This window comes from Schistocerca nitens, chromosome 5, assembly GCF_023898315.1.
Source record: "Schistocerca nitens isolate TAMUIC-IGC-003100 chromosome 5, iqSchNite1.1, whole genome shotgun sequence".
In the NCBI taxonomy this organism is placed as follows: Eukaryota; Metazoa; Arthropoda; class Insecta; order Orthoptera; family Acrididae; genus Schistocerca; species Schistocerca nitens.
The window spans coordinates 186,908,760-186,933,306 of NC_064618.1; the positions used below are offsets into that span (position 1 = coordinate 186,908,760).

Genomic DNA, 24,547 nt, shown 5'->3' on the forward strand with positions numbered 1-24,547 from the left:
GTAAGCGATGGCAGATACTCTCATTAACACCTCGTCTTACAAAACCCTCCCCTCTTTATCGTTGTGGTTGCTGCTGTGGTCTACAGTCCGAATAACAATTTGATGTTGCTTTATTTTTCTTTTTTTTTCTTATGGGACTTAACTGCCAAGGGCAACAGTCCCTAAGCTTACACACTACTTAACCTAAATTATCCTAAGTACATCACACACCCATGCCCGAGGGAGGACTTGAACCTTCGCCGCTTTGATGCAGCTCTCCCCCCCCCCCCCCCAATCTTTCCTGCACACTCGACTTCTCTGGGTAGGAAAGTAAGAGTTCAGTCCAGTCACTCGTGGATGAGGTAGGAATTGAAATTTATGATGAAAAAAAAAGAAACGCTTAACTCCGTTTTAAAATATTTTTTTCGAAATTAAAACTCAGGAGTGTTGACCCAACTTAATCCGCGTACCACTGAAAAGATGAGTGGACTAATTGTTAATATCAGTGGCGCTATGAAACAGCTGAAATGATGAAAATTCAACAAAGCTCTAAAGCCCGATGGAATTCCTATCAGAATCGATACTGAATTTGCGGCTGAGTTTGCCCATCTTTCATTTATATCTTAAATCCCTCGAACTAAAAGCAGTGCTCTGTACTTGCAATAAAACACAAGTCACACCCATTTACAAATTTAGAAGAAGGATTTAGATGTGAACCGCAAAAATATCGTCCGGTATCTTAGAATCTAGTCCGAGCTTAAGCATAACGAGAATCTCAAATAGAGTGACCTCCTCCGAAAACATCGACGATGTGAAATCCAATTCTCACCAGGATTCTTACATGACATGTTGAAAGCCTTGGATGAAGGTAGTCAAGTAGATTTAGTATTTCTTGATTTCCGAAACACATTTACTCCGTATCATATCTATGCTTATTATCAGAAGTACGGTCGTATGTGGTATTGAGCGAAATTCGTCACTGGATTGACGATTCTTTGGTAGGGAATACATAGATAATTATCTTGGATGGACAGACATTAGCAGGCGACTTTGGGTGTTCTCCAGAGAAGTTTGTTCCTATACTTGCTGTTCGTAGTGTACGAGAATCATATTCGCATTTCCGAATATTGCTAAACTTTGGCTGCGCTACGCATTGGTGAGAATGGATATTCGTACACGGACCGGGAGTTGAATCCGGATCTTTCGCATGACACGAGTGGTCACCGTGACGACCCCAGCCAGCCGAGCCACTCCACGGGCCGACTCAAATTTCCGTATGTAGCCGCTTTCGTCTACATCCTGTAGTTGTAAAGGTTCTGTGAGTCCCGTACAGGAAGAGACGTATGAGTAAAGCCGCAGCCCTGTCATTAGGTGTGAAATATAATACTACAGTGCCTGTGTTGTTCTAACGTACTTTGCAATTACCTTCAGACATGCGTATATGTAAACTCATGTGTACATCTACATCTACATGACTACTCTGCAATTCACATTTAAGTGCTTGACAGAGGGTTCGTCGAACCACAATCATACTATCTCTCTACCATTCCACTCCCGAACAGCGCGCGGGAGAAACGAACACCTAAACCTTTCTGTTCGAACTCTGATTTCTCTTATTTTATTTTGATGATCATTCCTACCTATGTAGGTTGGGCTCAACAAAATATTTTCGCATTCGGAAGAGGAAGTTGGTGACTGAAATTTCGTAAATAGATCTCGCCGCGACAGAAAACGTCTTTGCTGTAATGACTTCCATCACAATTCGCGTATCATATCTGCCACACTCTCTCCCCTACTACGTGATAATACAAAACGAGCTGCCCTTTTTTGCGCCCTTTCGATGTCCTCCGTCAATCCCTCCTGGTAAGGATCCCACATCACGCAGCAATATTCTAACAGAGGACGAACGAGTGTAGTGTAAGCTGTCTCTTTAGTGGACTTGTTGCATCTTCAAGTGTCCTGCCAATGAAACGCAACCTTTGGCTCGCCTTCCCCACAATATTATCTATGTGGTCTTTCCAACTGAAGTTGTTGGTAACTTTAACACCCAGGTACTTAGTTGAATTGACAGCCTTGAGAATTGTACTATTTATCGAGTAATCGAATTCCAACGGATTTCTTTTGGAACTCATGTGGATCACCTCACACTTTTCGTTATTTAGCGTCAACTGCCACCTGCCACACCATACAGCAATCTTTTCTAAATCGCTTTGCAACTGATACTGGTCTTCGGATGACCTTACTAGACGGTAAATTACAGCATCATCTGCGAACAACCTAAGAGAACTGCTTAGATTGTCACCCAGGTCATAGATCAGGAACGGCAGAGGTCCCAGGACGCTTCCCTGGGGAACACCTGATATCACTTCAGTTTTACTCGATGATTTGCCGTCTATTACTACGAACTGCGACCTTTCTGACAGGAAATCACGAATCCAGTCGCACATCTGAGACGATACCCCACAGGCCCGCAGCTTGATTAGAAGTCGTTTGTGAGGAACGGTGTCAAAAGCTTTCCGGAAATATAGAAAAACGGAATCAACTTGAGATCCCCTGTCGATAGGTATTTTAATGACCTTGGAGTAATATTATTAGTAACCTCGGACTTCTTGCAGATGAAGCAGCTATATATGTAGTCAAGCACTGTCTGAAAAAAGATGTATAGATATTCAGTCGATCTTGAGAAGATTTAAAAGTGTTTGGAAAGGTTTGTAACTTATTGTAAGGGTTCAGAAATTAGAAAATGAGCACTTCACAAAAAAAAAAACGTAGAATCTCTTGGCTACAGTATCGATGACTCACAATTAGTATCGGTTAAAGCATACAAACACGTGGGTACATCAGTTGGAAGAATATGAAATGTAATGAACAGGTAGACTCAGTCGTAAGTAAAGCATGTAGTGGACAGAGGTTCATTGGTAGAATACAGGGGAAATGCAATCAGTCTACAGAGGGTAATACTTACAAAACTCTCGTCCGACCCGGCCTACAATATTGCTTATATGTGTGGGACCCATACCATCGGTAACAGTGGGCCTAGGGATGTGTAGGAATGTGGAAATCTGACGTAGAGACGTGTGACACAAGTGATACCCAATCACCTGACCAAATTCGAAGTACGTGAGTTCCGCGGAGCGCCCAATTCTGTTCTCTCACGATCTCTAATGACAACTGAGGTGGCTGATGTGGAGTACCTGGCAGTGGGTGACATCACAATGCACGTAATATGAAAAACATATGTTTTTTGGGCTGTCTCGAGACTTTTGATCTCATAGTGTATTAAAGAAAGGGAGCCTGACTCGTGGGCCACCTCTGTGAATTGTACATAAAACGCACACAAAATAATATTTGATACACGAGGGTCTTGGTTCATACGGCAACAAACAGGGATTCCGTTACAAAAGACGCGGCTGATTTTAAATGAATAGCAATAATATTAACAGATATCAGGGTTACACACACAATAGGATGTATGGGGTGGGCTTTGGAAGTCGAAAGGAAGCAACGACGAATACTTGACGCTAGTTAGGAGACGGAAGCGGCAATTTCGGCCCCTCAACCCACCTGACCTCACTATGTACCACGCCGGGCCGGAGCTGCTTTGAGCTGCCAATCATTTTCTGCGCCCGCGTAGTTTCGGCCCAGCTGTGACTGATGCCAGAGGCCGCAACTAGCGACACGGCTTGAAGACAGAGGAGATTTTATTGAAAACAACCAATCATTATATACTGGATATGTTTTAGGAATATGCTCGGAGCAAACGGAGGGAGCAGGCAATCCATTTCCTGTGGATGCTTTCCCAATCTGGTGTCCGCTACAACGAGGAAGTTCTATTAGTTAAGCAAGCTGCGTCTATAGGTAGTTACACTGATTTGAAATTACTGTATACAGACTATTTACGCGAGGTCAAGGGCCATCTAGAACATCTGTGGCAAGAGATGTGGAACGTGTCCCAAAAAACGACAGATGGACATTATTCGGTGTTAAAACCTCGAAATTTTACAAAGATGTAGTTTACGATGACATATTTGAACCGATCAGCTACTTCCACCATCATTCGACCCGTCATTTCAACCACTCCTCTTTTCCTCTACGTGTACAATGAAGCAATATTTAGAATTGTCCTGCATGTGAGTGTGATTCTGAGTCTGAAGCTATTGTAAACCTCATCTTGGTTATGTGAACCAAATTGGACTGTGGACCGTTGGATCTTTTTAAAGACATTACTTGGAATAACATTCCGCATCCTACATCAATTTCGTTTGCCAAAGTCATTCGATTTCGTAAAGTGACTGTCTATTTCATTAAGAATACTGTGAAATAACTCAGGCTTTAATGGTATGTGTATTTCATACTTACGGCTTTCCTATGATAACATTTCAGAAATGGTATGAGCTGATAAATCAAAACTGTCTAATTTAATTCAAAGTGTATTTTTTAACGACGTTTGGCGGACAAAATTGTGACAGGTTGTGGCTTTATACTGTAAATGCCATTCTGCGTTCTTTCATACAATTAAGTGTAATCATGTGATTTAGATGGCTAGATAGAGAACACAGTCAGGGCGACAAATAAATAACTGAATAAGTAATTAATATAATCTGGCTCATTTGCATGCTGTGAGTTTACCTTCCTTAAGACCTATACTCGCACTCTGATGAAAGTAATGATAAATAGCGGAAATTAGAACAGAGAGAAACTTGACATCGGAATTGGTGATCACCAAGCAGATGAAGTTAAGTAACTCTGCTAGGTAGGCAACAAAATAACCCATGACGGACGGATCAAGGACGACACGAAAAGCAGATTATCACTGGCAAGAAGGGCATTCCTGGCCAAGAGAAGTCTACTACTATCAAACATAGCCCTTAAGTTGAGGAAGTAATTTCTGAGAATCTACTTTTGGAGCACAGAATTGTATTGTAGTAACATGGACTGTGGAAAAACGGGAACATAAGAGAATCGAAGCAATCGAGATGTCATGCCAAAGACGAATTTTGAAAATTAGGTAGGTTGGTGAAGGGCGAGGGAAGGAATACCTGGAAAACAATGACAAGAAGAAGGGACATGATGACAGGGCACCTTAAGACATCTGGGAATAACTTTCATGGTACTTGATGAAGCTGTTGAGGGTAAAAACTGTAGAGGATGACAGAGATTGAAATATTTCAAGCAAATAATTGTGAACGTAGGTTGCAAGCGTTACTCTGAGATAAAGACGTCAGCACAGGAGAGGAATTCCTGGAGAGCTGCATGAAACCAGTCAGATTACTGAAGACCCACAAAAAACTGATTTGTTGTACTTATCTGGACTTGGAAGAGCAGTTGAACCGAATGCACAGGGTCTTGAAAGGATAATGTAAGATGAACATCAACAACAGCAAAACGAGGATAATGGAATGTAGTCGAATTAAGTCGAAAGATGCTGAGGGAATTAGATTCGAAAATGAGACACTTAAAGTAGTAAAGGAGTTTTGCTATTTGGGGAGAAAAATAACTGATGATGGTTGATATAGAGAGGATATAAAATGTAGACTGGAAATGGCAAGGAAAGCGTTTCTGAAGAAGAGAAACTTGTTAACATCGAGTATAGGTTTAAATGTCAGGAAGTCATTTCTGAAAGTATTTGTATGGAGTGTAGCCATGTATGGAAGTGAAAAATGGACAATATATAGTTTTGACAAGAAGAAAATAGAAGGTTTCGAAATGTGGTGCTACAGAAGAATGCTGAAGATTAGATGGGTAGATCACATAACTAATGAGGAGGTATTGACTAGAATTGGGGAGGACAGGAGTTTGTGGCACAACTTGACAAGAAGAAGGGACCGGTTGGTAGGACATGTTCTGAGGCACCAAGGGATCACAAATTTAGCATTGGAGGGCAGCGTGGAGGATAAAAATCGTAGAGGGAGATCAAGAGATGAATACACTAAGCCCAGTCAGAAGGATGTAGGTTGCAGTAAGTACTGGGAGATGAAGAAGCTTGCACTGGATAGAGCAGCATGGAGAGCTGCATCAAACCAGTCTCAGGACTGAAGACCACAACAACAATAAAAACTTAAAATTTGATCTTATACTTCTTAATAAGTAGATTATGGTAGCTTCTAAAATTTGTTAAACGGGTCATAATTATTGTATGAAATATCGGAAATACCGTTCTCCCTGGAAGTCACTAGATTGGGAACCTTAAACTGGGATTTAGTGACAGGGTGATCGTTTTAGCCATTTAGTAATTAGATTAAGTCATCGGCAAAGGCGAAGTTCCTAAAATTTCTCCATTTCCTCCACTGCTTACGAGAAGTACAGACAATAAGAGCAGGGAGGGGGTACACAGGCGTCCCAGTCCATTCCCTTCCATGCCCTTCAACTGTCACAACTGCTGCCTGGTTCCTGTACGAGCTGCAGGTGACTTCGCGGTCTGAGACTGCGTGCGGCCACTCACCTTGTCGGTGCTGGCGGGCAGCCGCGTGTTGTCCAGCCACCAGGAGACTACCGCCGGCGGCCGCGACCCCACTGTGCGGCAGGCAATCTCGTAGCGCCGGCCGGCCGTCAGCGGCTGCTCGCTGCTCAGGATGGTCGTGGACAGCGGCCTGACTGCAACAGCGCACCCGCCCGTCAGCTGCTGCACTAACCACTTCTCGAGTTGGCGGATGTATAGCTAACTGCCGTATTACTCATTGCCTTACATCACAGGTACATTAACTGGGACACTTGGCGTTGCCAGGGTATTTATATATTCCAGTCTTGTATTAGTCCATCTCCTCCTCGCTCTTCTTAGCACTGTCCAAATCCTCACCCCACTCTCTGTCCATCTCATCTTCCTTCTCTATCTCTCCATCTTCTTCTCCCCCCCCCTCTATTCATCCTCTCTCTACCCACCTCCTTCTTCCTCCTCTTTCCCCTTCTGCCTCTGATCATCTGCTCCGCCCTCCATGTAGCCCCTTTCTTACCATGACATCCTCCCCCTTCTCCCTGTGTCTCTCTGTCCATCTCCTCCCTCCTCTCTATATATCCCCTCCATTTCTATCTCTTCCTCCTTCCCCTCTCATCCTCCTCCCCATTTCCTCCTCCCCCATAATCTCCATCTCATCCTCCTCCTATGTGACTATCTAATCCTTTCCATTTTTCAGTCCATGTCTTCCGTCCCCTCTGGCCATCCATTTCTCATCGCCCCTCTCACCGGGCACGTCCTTCTTCCCCCTTATGTACCCATCACGCCGTTATCACCGCCTTCAGAGTAGGATACTGGTGTTTCTTGGCACAACAATTTTTCTTGCCAAGTAGTAAGGCGTGTTCTACGTTTCGTTGTTATCCAGCAAGGGGCTTAGTAAGTAATGTTGAACACATGCTTATGTGACATGTATTCCACTAATGTGAGCTGATTCTCCGCTGTGTTACACAGAAAGACTGCATACTGCATGTTATACCTATCTGTGGTACTCAACCTTGTGACTTGATCTTAAATCCTGAAATATGTAGACAAATTTATTGGCTTGGTGCAGTGCTCACTATCGTGATCTGTCTGACACAATGAACAGCACAAATGAAAAAAAAAATTGTACTCCATACATTTAAAAGTATTCTAGGTCAATTAAATACATGAAATAAACAGCAACAGATCGTTTTACAACATTTTTGGGTCAACCTTCTTACTCCACGTCCGCGCATTTACCGGTTGTGGCGACACTGCCACAGCATTTTTTATACATATAACGACCTGCAAGTAAGAAATTCGCTTGAAACTGCTCCACTTGTTGCTGTTATGCTTCGGTGTCACCACATTTTCATTCCGACCCCTCTGGGATGTTCAAAAATGGTTCAAATGGCTCTGAGCACTATGGGACTTAACATCTGTGGTCATCAGTCCCCTAGAACTTAGAACTACTTAAACCTAACCAACCTAAGGACATCACACACATACATGCCCGAGGCAGGGTGAGTGGCCGCACGCAGTCTCAGACCGCGAAGTCACCTGCAGCTCGTACAGGAACCAGGCAGCAGTTGTGACAGTTGAAGGGCATGGAAGGGAATGGACTGGGACGCCTGTGTACCCCCTCCCTGCGACCGTAGCGGTCTCGCGGTTCCAGACTGTAGCTCCTAGAACTGCTCGGCCACTACGGCCGGCGTTTAGGAACAGATGTTAAATATACGCGATGGAGAATTTATATACACCTCACAATCTGCCATCTGTGGCGAGACAAGGTTTTAAACCATCATCTATGTTACAAGATGGATGGCAAACAGCCGAGTTTCGGTCATTCGGCACAACGCAAATTGGATAGGACATTACAATGTTTCCCATTTGTAACTTAAATGAAGCACTGAGTTTAACTGACGGACTTATATTAGTGCTACCCATTTGTAGTACGTTTAACATAATTGCTCCTAAACTCCCAGAGTTAATGGGAAGGTTTTCATTTACACTGCCGCTCGCCAACCTTGTATAGGGCAGCAAACATCTGAAATTCTAAAGTTCCAGAGCGAAGCTACCTCTCTTGCATTACGGAGGTGTTGGCGCGAGGCGGGCGTGAAGAATAACATTTCACCACCGACAGCAAGTCAAGTAGATAGGTGTGGTATACACCACCTCTAACAAACACCGAACAACGCGCTCCAGTACGCGGCCACCAAATACATCGCTGGCCGCACTTCCCTGGGCGGCCCGCTGCTTCCATCGCTTGCCGTCTTTACACGCACGCTCCCTTACGTGGCCGAGAAATACATCGCTGGCCGCACTTCTCCGGGCGGCTCGCGGGTATCATCGCTGGCCGCCTTCGCGCGCGCGCGCGCGCGTTTGTCAGCACACAGCAATTGGCTACGCCAGGAAACATTGCGATTGGTTTTCCCTGGAAAACAGCGACCCCAGCCGACGGCTCCATTAACTAGCAAGCCTTATATAAACCCGGCCGCCGCCGCAAACGACAGTTCTCATCGGGAAGTGCAGTACGCCGTGTTCCAGCTGCTTGTGGATGACTCGCCGCACCACTCGACGTTACCTGGCTGCTCGGCGGAAAATCTTGCGACTTCACTTGGAGAGACTGAACTTCACTGGACTTGGGAATAATTATGGGACGTGCACCCCACCATGCACATTCGGACATTGGTATAACCAAACTTTATTTCTGCATTATTTCTGAGTGTGAGCCTGGGTAGACGCTTGGCTAACATAATTGTTAAAAAGTGATTTGTGATTTGATAAACCAGACTGAAGAGGTTATTGTGTTATTCCTGGATATAACAAAAGGCAACATCGGCGCTTCCGGCAAGCCAGACAGCGCATCGCATGAGAAATGTAGTGGGGCAGCGCAGCTGGGCAGGTTCACACCACCTTCGTCACATGATGAAAGAAACGCTTTTGCTAATGCAGTGACGCTTACCAAGAGCTTTTTAAGAAGCAGCCCACAAACTATAATAAATTCACTAGGCAAGCACGGTAGAGTAGAACCGCTGATACCTACGTTATCACATGACCTAAGCGGTCATGACTAATGACGTCAGCTAAACCTTAGCTACTAGATAGCTCCATAAATTCCCCATAATCTTACCTCGTGAGGCAGTCGGTCAGGTGGATCGACGGCGCGTGCAACATTTGCATTTTTTTTTAAATATATGATAAAGATATACTCCACGCACTCCGCTGTCTGTGAGGCGTCAAGGTCTGAAACCAACATTTAAGTTACGAGACGAACGGCCATCAGCCGAGTTTCTGTTCAAATGGTTCAAATGGCCCTAAGCACTATGGGACTTAATATATGAGGTGATCAATCCCGCCGGCCGCGGTGGTCTAGCGGTTCTAGGCGCTCAGTCCGGAGCCGCGCGACTGCTACGGTCGCAGGTTCTTATCCTGCCTCGGGCATGGATGTGTGTGATGTCCTTAGGTTAGTTAGGTTTAAGTAGTTCTAAGTTCTAGGGTACTGATGACCGTAGATGTTAAGTCCCATAGTGCCCAGAGCCATGTGAACCATTTTGATCAATCCCCTGGAACTCAGAACTACTTAAACCTAACTAACACAAAGACATCACACACATCCATGCCCGAGACAGGATTAGAACCTGTGACCGTAGCAACAGCGCGGTTCCAGACTGAAGCACATAGAATCGCTCGGCCACACCGGCCGACCGAGTTTCTGTCATTATCCACAATTTGAAGTGAAACAAATATTACAATGTTTCCTATTTGCAGCTTAAATGAAGCACTGATTTTAAAAACTGATGGACTTGTTGCACTGGTAGTACACATGCAGTAGTACAGTTAATATAATTTCTCCGTAGTTCCCGATATAAAAGTGATGGTTTTCGTTTATACGTTGGACAGGTGAGATGGTAACGAACACTGTGATACATCGTACACAGCCCTTTCGTGTTTTTACATGCAACTGAATTTTATTTCTGCAATTAATTCCTGTATTTGGTGCAATGAAAGTCATTTAACTGAAGCTTTCCTGGGAAGTCGAACATAATACATTAGGTTGGCTGGAGGCATTTAGTTCTCTGGTGATTTCTCAACGATACATATGAAATTTTTATTGTGTTTTTGTAGGAAATTACATACGTTTCTACCCATAATATCCGCTTTTTACCCAAAATAAGTTTTTCTGCTTTACGACTTTTACTTACGTCATTACATACACGGCACCGAAACGCAGCGAGATGAGAAGTGAAATGTATTTGAAAACGATAACACAGAAAACTCCTGTAGTGAGTCTGTCGCGTCAGAATCCTTGTTATTCCTAAAGATTTATTCCTGAAGAACAACGTATTTTTACCAGCTCGGTGTATAACGTCAGTTATTATTCAGTTTATAATATTTAGACAAAAAGAAAATGATCGCATGGTATTATTATAGTTCTACCGCCTGGAAAGATGCAGTGATAAGAACCACATAAACATCCAGTCCCTAAGCCAACAACCACTCCGACTAGGCCGGGAATCGAACCTAGGACCATAGGATCTTGTGCCAGGAACACTTAACAATTGAACCAAGAGATGCGAACATTTAGACATCTACACTACCAAATAGAAAACTTTCCGCATCTGCTTGCTAACAGTATCATTCCTGAGCTTCAGTCTGTAAATTCGCCATCTTGAAAAGTGTGGTCACAGTTCCTTTCAAACAGCTTTACATGAGGAACGAAATACTACTTCCTCTTACATATCTTGCAGTGCAACCAAACGCTGCCCAAGATTTCACCGCTGTAATAAAAAAAACTTTTGCAGAAAAATCTTAGAGATCATTCTTTCACTGAAGATTTAACAGTGATGAATGTAAAATATTAAAATTAAGTAAATAAGCCGTGGCCTCCACGGCATTCCGTCTCCTACACCGATGTCGTTAGTGTGTCCTGCTGGACCGTACCTATCAGTATCAATACAACCATCTCTTCCACGACTACTTTCAACGATTTTAGACAGATTCCAAGGGAAGTAGTCTACACATAAAACTGTTCAAATCATGTCTGTTATTGCGTTTCGTTATTTTGAATAGATTACGGTAGGTTTTGTTCCGAGGCATTACGTATGCAATTTTTGTATGCCTTTTTTTATCCATTCGTACGCGATGGACGGAGGGTATAGTGCACTGCTGGAGAAAATTAAAAGATGGATAACATGAAACCTAATAACGCGGGAAATACTGGAGGCAAATAAATTAAAATAAGTACGGATATAATTTATTGTACAACAATCATTTGTGAAAAACAACAGTTCGAATTCCATTGATTAGCTTGAGTAATGGCCAAGATCCAATGTGTTAGAAATCACATTTTAGAAAATGGCTGTCAAAAAGTAGCTAGTATTGTGTGTGGTCGCCGCGGACAGACACACAGTATGCGTAGCGAGAAGCCATATGATTAACAAGCGAGTTCGGGAGTGCCTGAGGAAGTCGGAGACACTCTTTCTCCAGAGCAGTTTTCAACACCTGAATGGCTCAGGATTGGGTTTGGCGTGTCGCATCTGCCCTCCCAAGAGCATCCCAAGCAAGTTCAATAGGATTCAGGGCAAATGATTTACCCAGACATGTTATAAGGTGAATGTCTTCGCAAGGAAGATATTCGTTAGCCAGTCAGGCAGTATGTGATTTTTCGTTGTCGTCTATATAAATGAAATCAGAACCGACAGCACAAAGGGCCGTCTCCCTTCTGCACCTCTGGGCTATTACGGAACCAGTGCCAAACGCATGGAGCAGTGTGCGGATATGGTGCAAGACCCCTGCCGAAATCATCACACCTCCGCCATCATAGGTGTCCCATTCCCTGATGTTGCGGGTCCCTCCATATGAAGACTCGCCGAGAGTCACATGGTAGACTGAATTTGGCTTCATCTCTGAAGCCTGTTGAAGCTTTGTCCACTGTCCGTATTGTATGCACCGTTGTTAAAGCTCTCTTTTGAGGGAGGCGGCGAGTGGGATGCACACGGCCGACTTTCTGACATACGGCCTTGTTCCGCAAAGCCATCTGGCAACCGTCTTCCTCACAACTGTTGTTACTGTGTCAGCAGCGACGTCACGAGGGAGTTGTGTAGCTGTAGACGTCCTCTTGCGCTTGGCTGAAAGCACCAAATACGGTCGTGATTGGCGCTTGTGGATAGCGGGCGACCTTGTCCTGGTCTTGTGGTCACTGCCCCACTGGTTTTAAACAGCTTCCACATATTCGAAGTAACACTTGGTGTTACGTCCAATTCTCTCGCAACCTGAGTTGCGACTACCTCAAACCCACCCAAGTTTCTCCATCTCATACCGTCGTCTAAGCCATGATGCGTACGTATTTCACTGAAAAAAACGAAAATAAAGCGAAAGCAGACACTACTGTAATTCGCAACGGACGTAATTGCGCAGATTTTTATCCGTCCCGCTGGTGTCGGGCGGCCAACACGAGTTCGTAACCTTATCTCAGCTACGCCAGCGCCAAACTGTTTGCATATTGCATTCACGGTCCCAGTCTCGTTTGGTTTCTTCTGAGAAATGTGGGAAAATGGTACCCATCTCTTAATTTCGTCCACTAGTGAATATATTCTTTAATAATGCTGTCTTATCCGACAATTCACTTCCCTGTTCTTACAGATCTTGCTCCGTCTACCGCCGCCAGTACCATCATGAGGACAATGGCTTATTTTGTTAATAATGTAGATTCTACTCCAGATGATTTAGCCATGTATCGTATCTCTGTATACAAATCCCTTTGAATATGTACTTATAATTTTGTACTGCAGTGATTACTATCTTAATTAAAACAGGTTGTCGACTATAATAAACATATGTTGTAATCGACAATGTTTTACTCAATTTTAATACCACAGCTAAGATAAATACACACATCAAAAAAAGTTTTGCATCACCTGGGTTCCGAAAGTTCCAGAACCTATACAGTAAATTGTAATAGAGATCAACATTAACATCATTTCCGCCCTTTTTATTGCGCATGAAAACCACGCATTGTGTGTTGTACCACCATACAGCGAAGCCTTCAGAGGTGGTGGTAAAGATTGCTGTACACGCCGGTACCTCTAATACCCAGTAGCACGTCCTCTTGCATTGATGCATCGCTCTGTTCGTCGTGACTTACAATCCAGAAGTTCATCAAGGCACTGTTGGTCCAGATTTTCCTACTCCTCAACGGCGATTCGGCGTAGATCCCTCATAGTGATTGCTGGGTCACGTTGTCCATAATCAGCCCTTTTCAATTGAACCCAGGCATGTTCGATAGAGTTCATGTCTGGAGAACATACTGGTCACTGTAGTCGAGCGATGTCGTTATCCTGAAGAGAGTCATTCACAAGATGTGCATGATGGGGGCACGAACTGTCGTCCATGAAGACGAATGCCCCGCCAATACTCTGCCGACATTGTTGCACTATCGGTCGAAGGATGGCAGTCACGTGTGGTACAGACGTTACGGCGCCTTCCATTACCACCAGTGGCGTACGTCGTCACCACATAATGCCACCCCAAAAGAGCAGGAAACCTCCACCTTTCTGCACTCGATGGACAGTGTGTCTAAGGCGCTCAGCCTGACCGGATTGCTCCCAAACACGTCTCTGGCGATTGTCTGGTTGAAGGCATATATGGCACTCATCGGTGAAGAGAACGTGATACCAATCCTGAGCGGTCCATTTGGCTTTTTTTTTTTTTTTTTTGCCCATCTGTACCGCACTGCATGCTGTCGTGGTTGCAGAGATGGACCTCGCCTTGGACGTCGGGAGTGAAGTTGTCATCATGCAGCTTATTCCGCACAATTTGAGTCGTAACACGACATCCCGTGGCTGCACGAAAAGCATTATTCAACATGGGGCGTTGCTGTTAGGGTTCCTCCGCGCCATAGTCCGTAGGTAGCGGTCATCCACTGCAGTAGTAGGCCTTGGGCGGCCTGAGCGAGGCGTATCATCGACAATTCCTGTCTCTCTGTGTCTCCTCCATGTCCGAGCAACATCGCTCTGGTTCACTCCGAGACACCTCGACATTGAGCTTGTTGAGAGCACTTCCTGGCACAAAGTAACAATTCGGATGTGAGCAAACCGCGTTATTGACCGACCAGGCATGGTTTAACTACAGACAACACGAGCTGTGTACCACCTGTGGAATGACTGGAACTCATCGGCTGTCGGACCCCTTCCGTCTACTAAGCGCTGCTTATGGATGGTTTTTTACGTCATTGGGCGGGTTTAGAGCCGTCTCAGGTCAAAGGGACTGTGTCTGTGATACGATATCCACAGTCAAAGCCTATCTTCAGGAGTTCTTCAAATGGTTCAAATAGCTCTGAGCACTATGGGACTTAACATCTGTGGTCATCAGTCCCCTAGAACTTAGAACTACTTAAACCTAACTAACCTAAGGACATCACACACATCCATGCCCGAGGCAGGATTCGAACCTGCGACCGTAGCAGTCGCGCGGTTCCGGACTGAGCGCCTAGAGCCGCGAGACCACCGCGGCCGGCCTTCAGGAGTTCTGGGAACCCCGGTGATGCAAAACATTTTTTATTGTGTATAAACTGAAGGTTAAATCAGACGTCACCTACAAATGAATGCCACCAGTTGTTAGCTTATCGTGATGTTATACACCAGTATGAATGCGTTGTACTGAAATCAACATGTATGGCCTAAGCTCCAAAGAATAACTGAGCCTGCTATACTCAATGGCGGCCGTTCCTTCACAGAGTGAGTTGACCCTCTAATGCTGTCCTTCAGTAGAGAAACACGAAGTGCCGTGGAGGAGTTCCCAATAGTCAATAGAAATTGAATCTAATTAGTCTACGACAAAATAAAATCAATCACAGACATTTTAATCCTTGGGCAACGTACGTTTTAGAAGGGTTCGGTCATATGTTGAACCTATCTTCATGCAGAAATCAATATCAAAAGAATAGAGAGAAGTCAGCCATAAAGTAGATTTAGCATTTTTATTATTTTGAAAAGGAAAATGCTTTCACAACATGAAGATGAGAGTGTTACAGTGAATTTTAGAAGAACGAGGATGCGTAAATGTTCGCTGATTGCAACTGCAAGATCTCCCTGTCAGAAAATATCTCATCCCTTAAGTGCTGGGGAGGGGAGATGGACTTTAATGCATTATAAGGAACTCTGGCTGTGGGAACATCCTTCTTTGTCGCCCCATCCCATTCCCTCTCCATCGCGCACGTGCACCCGCACGCGCATACACACATAGAACGATGGCATGCTGACCCTTTGTAAGGGTTTTGATGACCAAGCTATTGAGCGTCCTATACCCAAAATCATCATCAATGAAAAAGCAACAGGAATTACAGTATTAAACGCAGAGCAGTTAGCGGATAGAATGAGAGAATGTTTTGAAAGTGGGAAAAATCAACTGCTTTAGTTCACAGTCAGTATTTTATTTTGTCTACTGACAACCTGGTTTCGGTATCAAATGCCATCGACATGCCATCACATGGGTCGCAGTAACCAAGCTCGCTTCCAGGTAGGTGTGACATATAAGTGTGTCATATGTTTTAATATCTCACACCTACTTCGGTAACATGTCTGACGACTGCACGCCAGGGGTGGTCTGATGAGGACCTTGTGTCTACTATGGTCTTTATGTCAAAAAGCTCACCCGGTCTGAGTGAGGGGATGGTTCAAATGGCTCTAGGCACTATGGGACTTAACATCTTAAGTCATTAGTCCCCTAGAACTTAGAACTACTTAAACCTAACTAACCTAAGGACATCACACACATCCATGCCGGAGGCAGGATTCGAACCTGCGACTGCAGCAGTCCCGCGGTTCCGGACTGGAGCGCCTAGAACCGCACGACCACCTCGGCCGGCTGAGCGAGGGGAGAGAACCTAGGTAGGCAATTGCTAATGAAATAGTTATTCAAAAACTTTTCATTTCAGGAGGACGCTGTAGTGAGTTACTTTCTTACTGGTGTGTCTCAGCGTTGGTGGGGTTTATCACAAAGCAGGACTCAGTCTTTGCTGAGATTCTCATATGTAGGTACTACGGACGGTCGCTAACCTTCGCTAAACGTTTTAGAGTCCATAAAGAATGGCGCCGTGTGGTTCTTGACTATAGCACAACGACTTTGGCTTTCCGAAGAGGCCATTTTCTTGGAATAAAAGTGCCTTTGAATAGAATGAACGCTTTATAGCTGTGCTTCGCCAGCGAAAAGCATCAAGGACGGACGTAATTCAGGGGGCAGTAATGGCGCAACTTGAGGCGAAGTCTCCGCCGTTTATCAGCAGGGGTGCAGAGCTGCTGGGCGGGCGCGCAAACTGCCGCCACCAAGCGTGATGCCCGGGGAAGTCCCGGTCTCGCTCGGGACGTGGCGTCGCCACTGTGGCTAACGGCAGCAGTGCGGCCAACTTCTAACTCAATAACGCAGCCGGCCGCGCCAGCAGTTCACGACTACCCCTGCTCCACCACTGTCCGTCCGGACGAGGCTACACGGGGACGACAGTCAGGACTGAAGGAGGAACAGTGCCTGTTCCACGGCATACTTAGTAACTACATGTACGTGACTCGCAGCTGCTTTCAATATTGAGATTCCTACTGGAATAAACCGGTTCAGTAACTTTAGTACATACTAGTTAATGTAGTCGTAATGACGTAACCGTAGTGACTTATCGAGTATTTCTGGTCTCGCTGATTCGTAGGTTGAGCAGCTTTCTCGCTTTGCCTACTTCTTTCAAGGTTTCGTTTTCTGTGGTGTGTTTCGGTGCTTCTTCTCTCTTGGTCACTTGATGTTTGCTTGCCCTTCGCATGCTGCTGGTGCGTGTTGACACTACTCACGCAGTAGAACATTCCAACAATGAGGCCAGGTCTAGTAATGAACCTTTCAGTAACTGGTATCGTGTATATTGTGTCACATAGTGAAAAATAAGAGATATATATATATATATATAATAGCGGTTTATTCACAATCACACACAATGACCACCTGAAGGAATGCGCCAAATGGTTCTTAGGAGAGACACAGGTGTCTGCATAACAGTTGCAGTGGCAACATGATGCTCTACAATGGGGAAAACATTGACGTGCAAAGCCCCCAGAACAAATACCGTAAGACTTATTTCTTTAGGGCTACATGAAAGCCGAGGTGTATTCTATCTCTCTTGACTCAGATGTGGAACTGGTTACAAGAACTCTGGAAGCGGCTACACAAATAGAGAACACACTACGCGTTTGTCAAATGGTTCAAATGGCTCTGAGCACTATGGGACTTAACATCTATGGTCATCAGTCCCCTAGAACTTAGAACTACTTAAACCTAACTAACCTAAGGACAGCACACAACACCCAGCCATCACGAGGCAGAGAAAATCCCTGACCCCGCCGGGAATCGAACCCGGGAACCCGGGCGTGGGAAGCGAGAACGCTACCGCACGACCACGAGATGCGGGCTACGCGTTTGTCGTTAACACAGGACTCCCTGCTACGTTAATACCTGCTGTGGGCTGAGATTAATTGCGGTCATTTTGAAAATTCATTGTAGTGTAATAGTGATCATGACATTTCACAATCACACACGATTACCGACTGTGTACTCAGTACTTCACAAAATGCGTTTCTGATCTGTGGATGCTCTACGAAATATATTCGTTTTAGTCTCCTGTATCATCCCTATTATTTTGGGCACAGAATTTTGCAGTACATCAACCATGCATCGGAAGCACATTTTGTTGAAGTACTGAGCACTGAATACACACAGGTGGTCATTGTGTGTGATTGTGAACAAACTGCTGTTAAATGTTTTCCATTACTTTACTGTTATGATCACTTATTACATTAAAAAGAATGTTCAAAATGACCACCATTAATCTCAGCGCACAGCCGGTACCAACGTGCCATGGAGTCCTGTGTTCACGACAAATGCGTGGTGTGTTCTGTATTTGTGCGGCCGATGGAAGAATTCTTGTAACCATTTCCACCTCCGAGTCAAGGGAGATAGAATATACCTCGGATTTCATATAGTCCTAAAGAAATAAGTGTCCAGAAAGATCTTCAAACAAATCGAGAACAACCGTTGTTCGGGGAAATGTTCATGAATGGTTGCAGATGGTCTCCAAGTAGCCGGACACAACTATTTCCAGTCAGCGATATGTTCAAGGCCCAGTCCATTCGATGAAAACACAGCCAACACCATTATGGAGCCACCAGCAGCTTCCACAGTGCCTTGTTGACAGTCTCAAAATGTTCATGAATGGCTGCAGATGCTCTCCAGTAACTGGACATAACTATTTCCAGTCAATGATCGGTTCGGGACCTAGTCCATTCGAAGTAAACACAGCCCATACCATTACGGAGCCGCCAGCAGCTTGCACAGTGCTTTGTTGACTGCTTGGGGCCATGGTTTCGTAAGGTCTTGCGCCTCATTCGAAACCTGCCATCACCTCTTACCAACAGAAATAGGAATCATCTGTCCAGGTCATGGTTTTACAGTAGTCTAGGGTCCAACCGACATCGTCATGAGCCCAGGATAGGCATTGAAGGTGATGTCGTGTGTCTGCTGCCACAAACCGTTAACACGAAATTTCGCCGCACTGTCTTAATGGATACGTTCGTCGTACGTCCCACATTGATTTCTGGAGCTATTTCATTCATTGTTGCTTGTCTGTTATCACTGACAACTCCATGCAAACGCCACTACTCTCGGTCTTTAAGACAAGGCCGTCAGCCACTACTTTGTCCATGGTGAGAGGCATTATCAGAAATTTGGTATTCTCAGCACACTCTTGACGCTGTGGATCTCAGAATACTGAATTCCCAAATGATTTCGGAAACGCAATTCCCCATGCCTCAAGCTCCAAGTGCCATTCCGCGTTTAAGGTCTGTTAATTCCTGCCGCGTAGCCACAGTGACGTCGGAAACCTTTTCAGCTAAACACCTAACAGCAAATGACAGCTACGCCAATGCACTGCCCTTCTATACCTTGTGTACGCGATACTACTTCCATCTGTATATGTGCGTATCGCTAGCCCATATCTTCTGTTACCTATGTGTAGTTAATTTGCATTACAGTATGGCAGGAAAAAAGCGTTATGAAAACAGGAGCACATTTAAATTGCGTATAGCTATAACAGTAAATCTAAATGGGATGGATTCAAAAATAGTGCAAATGGCTCGGAGCACTATGGGACTCAACTGCTGTGGTCATCAGTCCCCTACAACTTAGAACTACTTAAACCTAACTAACCTAAGGACATCACATACACCCATGCCCGAGGCAGGATTCGAACCTGCGACCGTAGCAGCAGCGCGGCTCCGGACTGGAGCGCCTAGAACCGCACGGCCACTCCGGCCGGCATGGGATGGATTAAATGAAAGTGTGTACATATAAAATGTATCCAAGCCAACAATTGATAGTCACGCTGAAAATAAAAAAAAAGAGAAGTCGAAATGGCGTATAAGAACTTTTGGCCCTACGATCTTTTTTCCACCGAAATTGAAACCGAAAGGGAAGAGCATTTCTTACATTTGAAGGCATGTTGTTTACCTTAAGCATGTCTGACGTAAGAAAAGCTGGGTTCGACATTGCTCCAGGAAATGGATTGCCCCATAATTTCAATAGAGTGGAGGGAGCTGTGGCAAGCAAAATGTGGGCTGAAGGTATCCATAGAAGAAAAATCGCCGAAACAAAACTTCCAAGGCCTAGCCAAGGAATCTGTCATCTGAGGAGCAATCCATTATAACACAGAAAAGAGATAACCGATGAGAAAAGTGTACAATTAAAGCTCCACCTGGCAAAAGGAAATGTTTTGGGACTGTGAGGAAGCTGCAACAGTAACCCATTCCTAAAACAGAAGAAGCGTGTAGACTGTTGTGGGAAGAAGATCCAATGGAAGAAATGATGAGATGCATAAAATGAAAAATGTGACTTCATGAAAACTGTGTAGGGGTGTCGAATGGAGAGAAAAAGTCACATTGCGATACCTACAAATAATGGTATAAGAACTAAAGTATGGAACATTTCCTTAAAGTCCAATTAGTTCATACCTTAAGCTCAAGCACATAGTTTATAAGAGCGGTGTAACAGTTTCTGAATTTGTACCACTTACAGATGTTTAGAAGATAAAGTGTAGTGTTTTCATCTACCTCAGAATTTCCAGTCTTCAGATCAGACACCATGAACAACATCCTTCAGTGAATGTGCCGTAAATTTAGTGAATTCGGTTGCGTTTTCTGTCAGAATATCTGAGTTCGAGAGTTCAATTCCGAGTAGCACTGGATTATTTTTCAATTTCATACTTACTGTAATAAGAGTGTGTATCTTCGATTTATTACAGCCAGGCAAGTCAGCTGTGGCCGAACATTGCATTGATTCAGGGCATTCCATGAATTACAGTGATGTGAAGATTTTAACATCCACCTCCTCTTTTTGGGAATCTGTTTTCAAGGAAGCTATAGAGATTAAATTAGCCAATAATTTAGTAAATAGAGATAATGGTTTTAATTTGGACAAAGCGTGGAATCCGGCTCCTGGGGTAATTAAACTGCAGAGAAGTCGTCATGGTCTCACCGCCGCCGATCATACATCGATAAGCGAATCGAATGTCTGTACGCCTTCGCCACAGGTGGCGCATGTGTAAACGTATCTCTCTGCCGCCAACCAGCATCTGTGACCCGCATGCGCAGTACCGCCGCGGTGGAGCATATAAGGCCGCGCTTGGCATCTTGTCGTCAGTCTTGTGACTCACTCTGAGGATGGCCGGACGATACACGGCCGAAATATCAGCGGAGGAAATATTATTTGCGGGGCTGCATGCCAAAAATTTAATGGATTTTCATTACGCCGCGAGAAGTTGAAAATGCACAATATGGATTCATATTGGTTAATCCAGTACAGTACACAGGATTTAATATAAGTGGAAGGTATGCACGGTAATGAGACGTAAAAAGCCTATAAACATAAGAACATTCACTGATTACTTTATTTACAAGGGAACAAATGAACCTGAATAACGCTAGGGTCTAGTATTCGTAGGAAAAGGGATAACTGATTTCAGTTTTCATAATTTTCGTTAGCGCTACTCGACAATGTCCCATCGTCAAGGCCTATCACAAGTGGATCGATCGTAGTGAGGATCAAGTTCTCATTCACTCCCACTAATATACGTTTTAAGTCTTTTTTATGCTTCAGTTGATGGAAAGCCAAACCTTTCTTTTCTATTCTGTTTTTCTACACCTTAGCCTTAATTCATGACCATCTGGACCGCCATGCGCTGTTGCCATTTTTCAGGATGCATTCACCCTCGTGACGCCAATTGAGGAGCTACTCGACCGAACTGTAGCGGCTTCGGTCAAGAACACCATATTACGACCGGGAGAGCGGTGTGCTGACCCCATGCCCCTCCTACCCGCATCCTCCACTGAGGATGACACGGCGGTCGGATGGTCACTGTAGGCCACTCGTGGCCTGAAGACGGAGCCGTAATTCATGAATTAACATCCCGTCGACGAAGGGTTCTAGGAGATGGGGCACAGTCGCTGACAAATGATGGTGCGTAGTGTATTTCACAGGAATGTGATCCAGGAAGAATGACTGTCTGAGCATGGCAAGAAGAGTTCTTAATCTCCGTCCCTCCTGAATCACTACGTTTTCAAATCAGCCTTCACGCATATGGTCATAGCTACACTAACTTTTCTTTCAATTTGTACCACGTTCTAGAATGAGCTTCTACAGTAATATACCCCAAAATACTTCCTACATTTCGTACATGAAGTCACTGCTACGTCGTTTTGCGCTTAGGGAATGTTACATGAGTGCCTCCTCCTACCACAACACCTGGTCGTCCAACAACTGGTCGTCCGAAACGACTATGTTTGACAATATTTCTGGGTGCACTGCGTATTCCCCTCCCACCATTTCAGCGTACGTCCAGGATTGTCGAACATTAACGTTTTGATGGTCCAGCTGTTACAATGAACATGTAACTGACTTCCAAATCTTTGAATACTGTACACTGGACCGTCAACGTTATTATGACATCGTATATCTTCCACATGTGTGTTTTGCCACCGGTGCATTTGGCCCTGACTTCATTTTGACGAACACCTCTGAGTGACTGCGTCGAATGAACAGCTGGAGGAGGTCTTGGAAGGAGAGGATGTTTAGCGAATGGACCTTACCTGCCAGTCCCCCGACTCAAGATCGCATTGATCACATATGGTATGGTTTGGGGAGACGTATTCTAGCACGGCCACGTGCGCTATCGACAATCCAGCACTTGTCAGCCGCTTTGTTTGAGGAACAGGAATGGTGCACCTCACAAACAGAACTTATCACCTCTGTAACCATCATGGTACCATGTTGGAGGGCAAGCATTGACGTTCATGGTGATCAGACAATGTGCTGTCTACAGGAATGTCCATACGACCATCATAAATCGCTATGACTTCAATGTTATTTTATTTGAATGAAAGCTCCCTTTCTGATCATCTATTTGTGTATTTCCTTCAGTTATTTCCTGCACTACACTGTCGTAGTTCTTCCTATGTGTGGCCCAGTATCGTCGATTTATGGTACTGGGTGGTTGTAGTGCACCTGCTCCCAGTGGTTCAGTGCGTGCTGTAGTTATAGTAAAAAAATGGTTCAAATGACTCTGAGCACTATGGGACTTAACTTCTGAGGTCATCAGACCCCTAGAACTAGGAACTACTTAAACCTAACTAACCTAAGGACATCACACACATCCATGTCCGAGGCAGGATTCGAACCTGCGACCGTAGCGGTCGCGAGGTTCTAGATTATAGCGCCTAGAACCGCTCGGCCACCTCGGCCATCTTATAGTTATAGTACGGCCGCTAAACTTGGTAGATACTATCTGTCTATCGCTTGCGCCTTGTCCCGCGGTGACGCAGGGTCGTCCATGATTAACCGGATTTGGCATGCAATTGTTAAGGGGTAACAAGATGCTCTTCCTGCCGCCACCGCATACCCCCCTGGGACGGTATTAATGTACCCCAGCTGTCTGCGTCTAGTGGAGATCGTGAAATAGCGCGAATGTGTTTAAAATGTCGGCGAGTCGTGTAACTGAGGCGGGACGTGGGGACCAGCCCTGTATTCACCTAGTAGGATGTGGAAAACCGCCTAAAAACCACATCCAGCTGGCCGGCACAACGGCCGTCGTCGTTAATCCGCCGGGCGGATTCGATTTGGGGCCGGCGCCTACCCAAGTCCAGGAAGCAGCGCGTTAGAGCTCTCGGCTACACTGGCGGGTTAAACTTGGTAGATACTCTTATGCGTTAATGCGTAACCGATTTACGCTGGGAAAAAATTCCCAATTTTAGCCAGCAGGTGCAATTCCGGCACTACGAATGAAAGACGTATAGAAATATTTCCATGTGTACTAGATTAGGAACGGTACTTGGGCAGAAAAGGTCAAACAAGTGAGACATGCATAATTTTGATTATATCACCACACGCCGCTTACACAATTTATTCAGTATGAGCACCGGAGACGTCGACGAAACGCTGTACAGAGATATATTTGCATCTGGTGGCCAATATTGGAACAATTTTTTTTCAGCGTGAACCGGTTCCGCATTAACGCTTTAGTATATCTAAGAAGTTTCGCTCTCGTACGATAATCGCAGCCCACAATGGACCTCCGTGCGTAGCTGAACTTCCATTATAAACACAGGATATTTAGCAACCGCACACCATGCGGAAGCTACTTTCGCCCTTGGATTTTGATAAACCTGTTTAGATACTGTCACATTAGTGTACATGTGGCACCAGTGGGCGACGGAGAGACTCACAGTTAATGTCCAGCGAAACTCTGGCCTCGGCGGGGAGTGTGAGGTTGCTGTTGACGGCCTGGCAGGTGAGCGCGGCGTGCAGGTCGGCCCTGGAGAGGCGCGGCAGCAGCAGCAGCCTCTCGCGGATGCGCGGCCCCGCTGGAAGCTCCCTGGACTCCAGCAGCCGCTCGCCGCGCCACCAGCGGATTTCCGGCGGTGGCCTCCCTGTCAAAAAGCAACGTGCAGGCCTTTTGGATGGTGACATGCTGCTGTAAAATTGCTCCATAATATGATGCCAAGCCGCAACATCTGAAGGTGAGATCAAATCATACTGATTAGTTGTAGAAATGACATCATCCAATACCATAAGTTGCTG

The 24,547-nt window shown here is 45.0% G+C and overlaps 1 protein-coding gene across 1 annotated transcript in view; it reads right to left on the bottom strand.

Moving 5' to 3' along the window:
- The window catches only part of LOC126260331 (synaptogenesis protein syg-2-like), a 437,845-nt gene that overhangs the window by 115,835 nt on the left and 297,463 nt on the right, over positions 1-24,547 (bottom strand). The window contains exons 5-6 of the mRNA XM_049957655.1: positions 24,193-24,396; positions 6,422-6,573 (exon numbers count right to left, since the gene is read on the bottom strand). Of these exons, the coding sequence (XP_049813612.1) occupies positions 6,422-6,573; positions 24,193-24,396 (356 nt within the window). The remainder of the gene's footprint in view (positions 1-6,421; positions 6,574-24,192; positions 24,397-24,547) is intronic.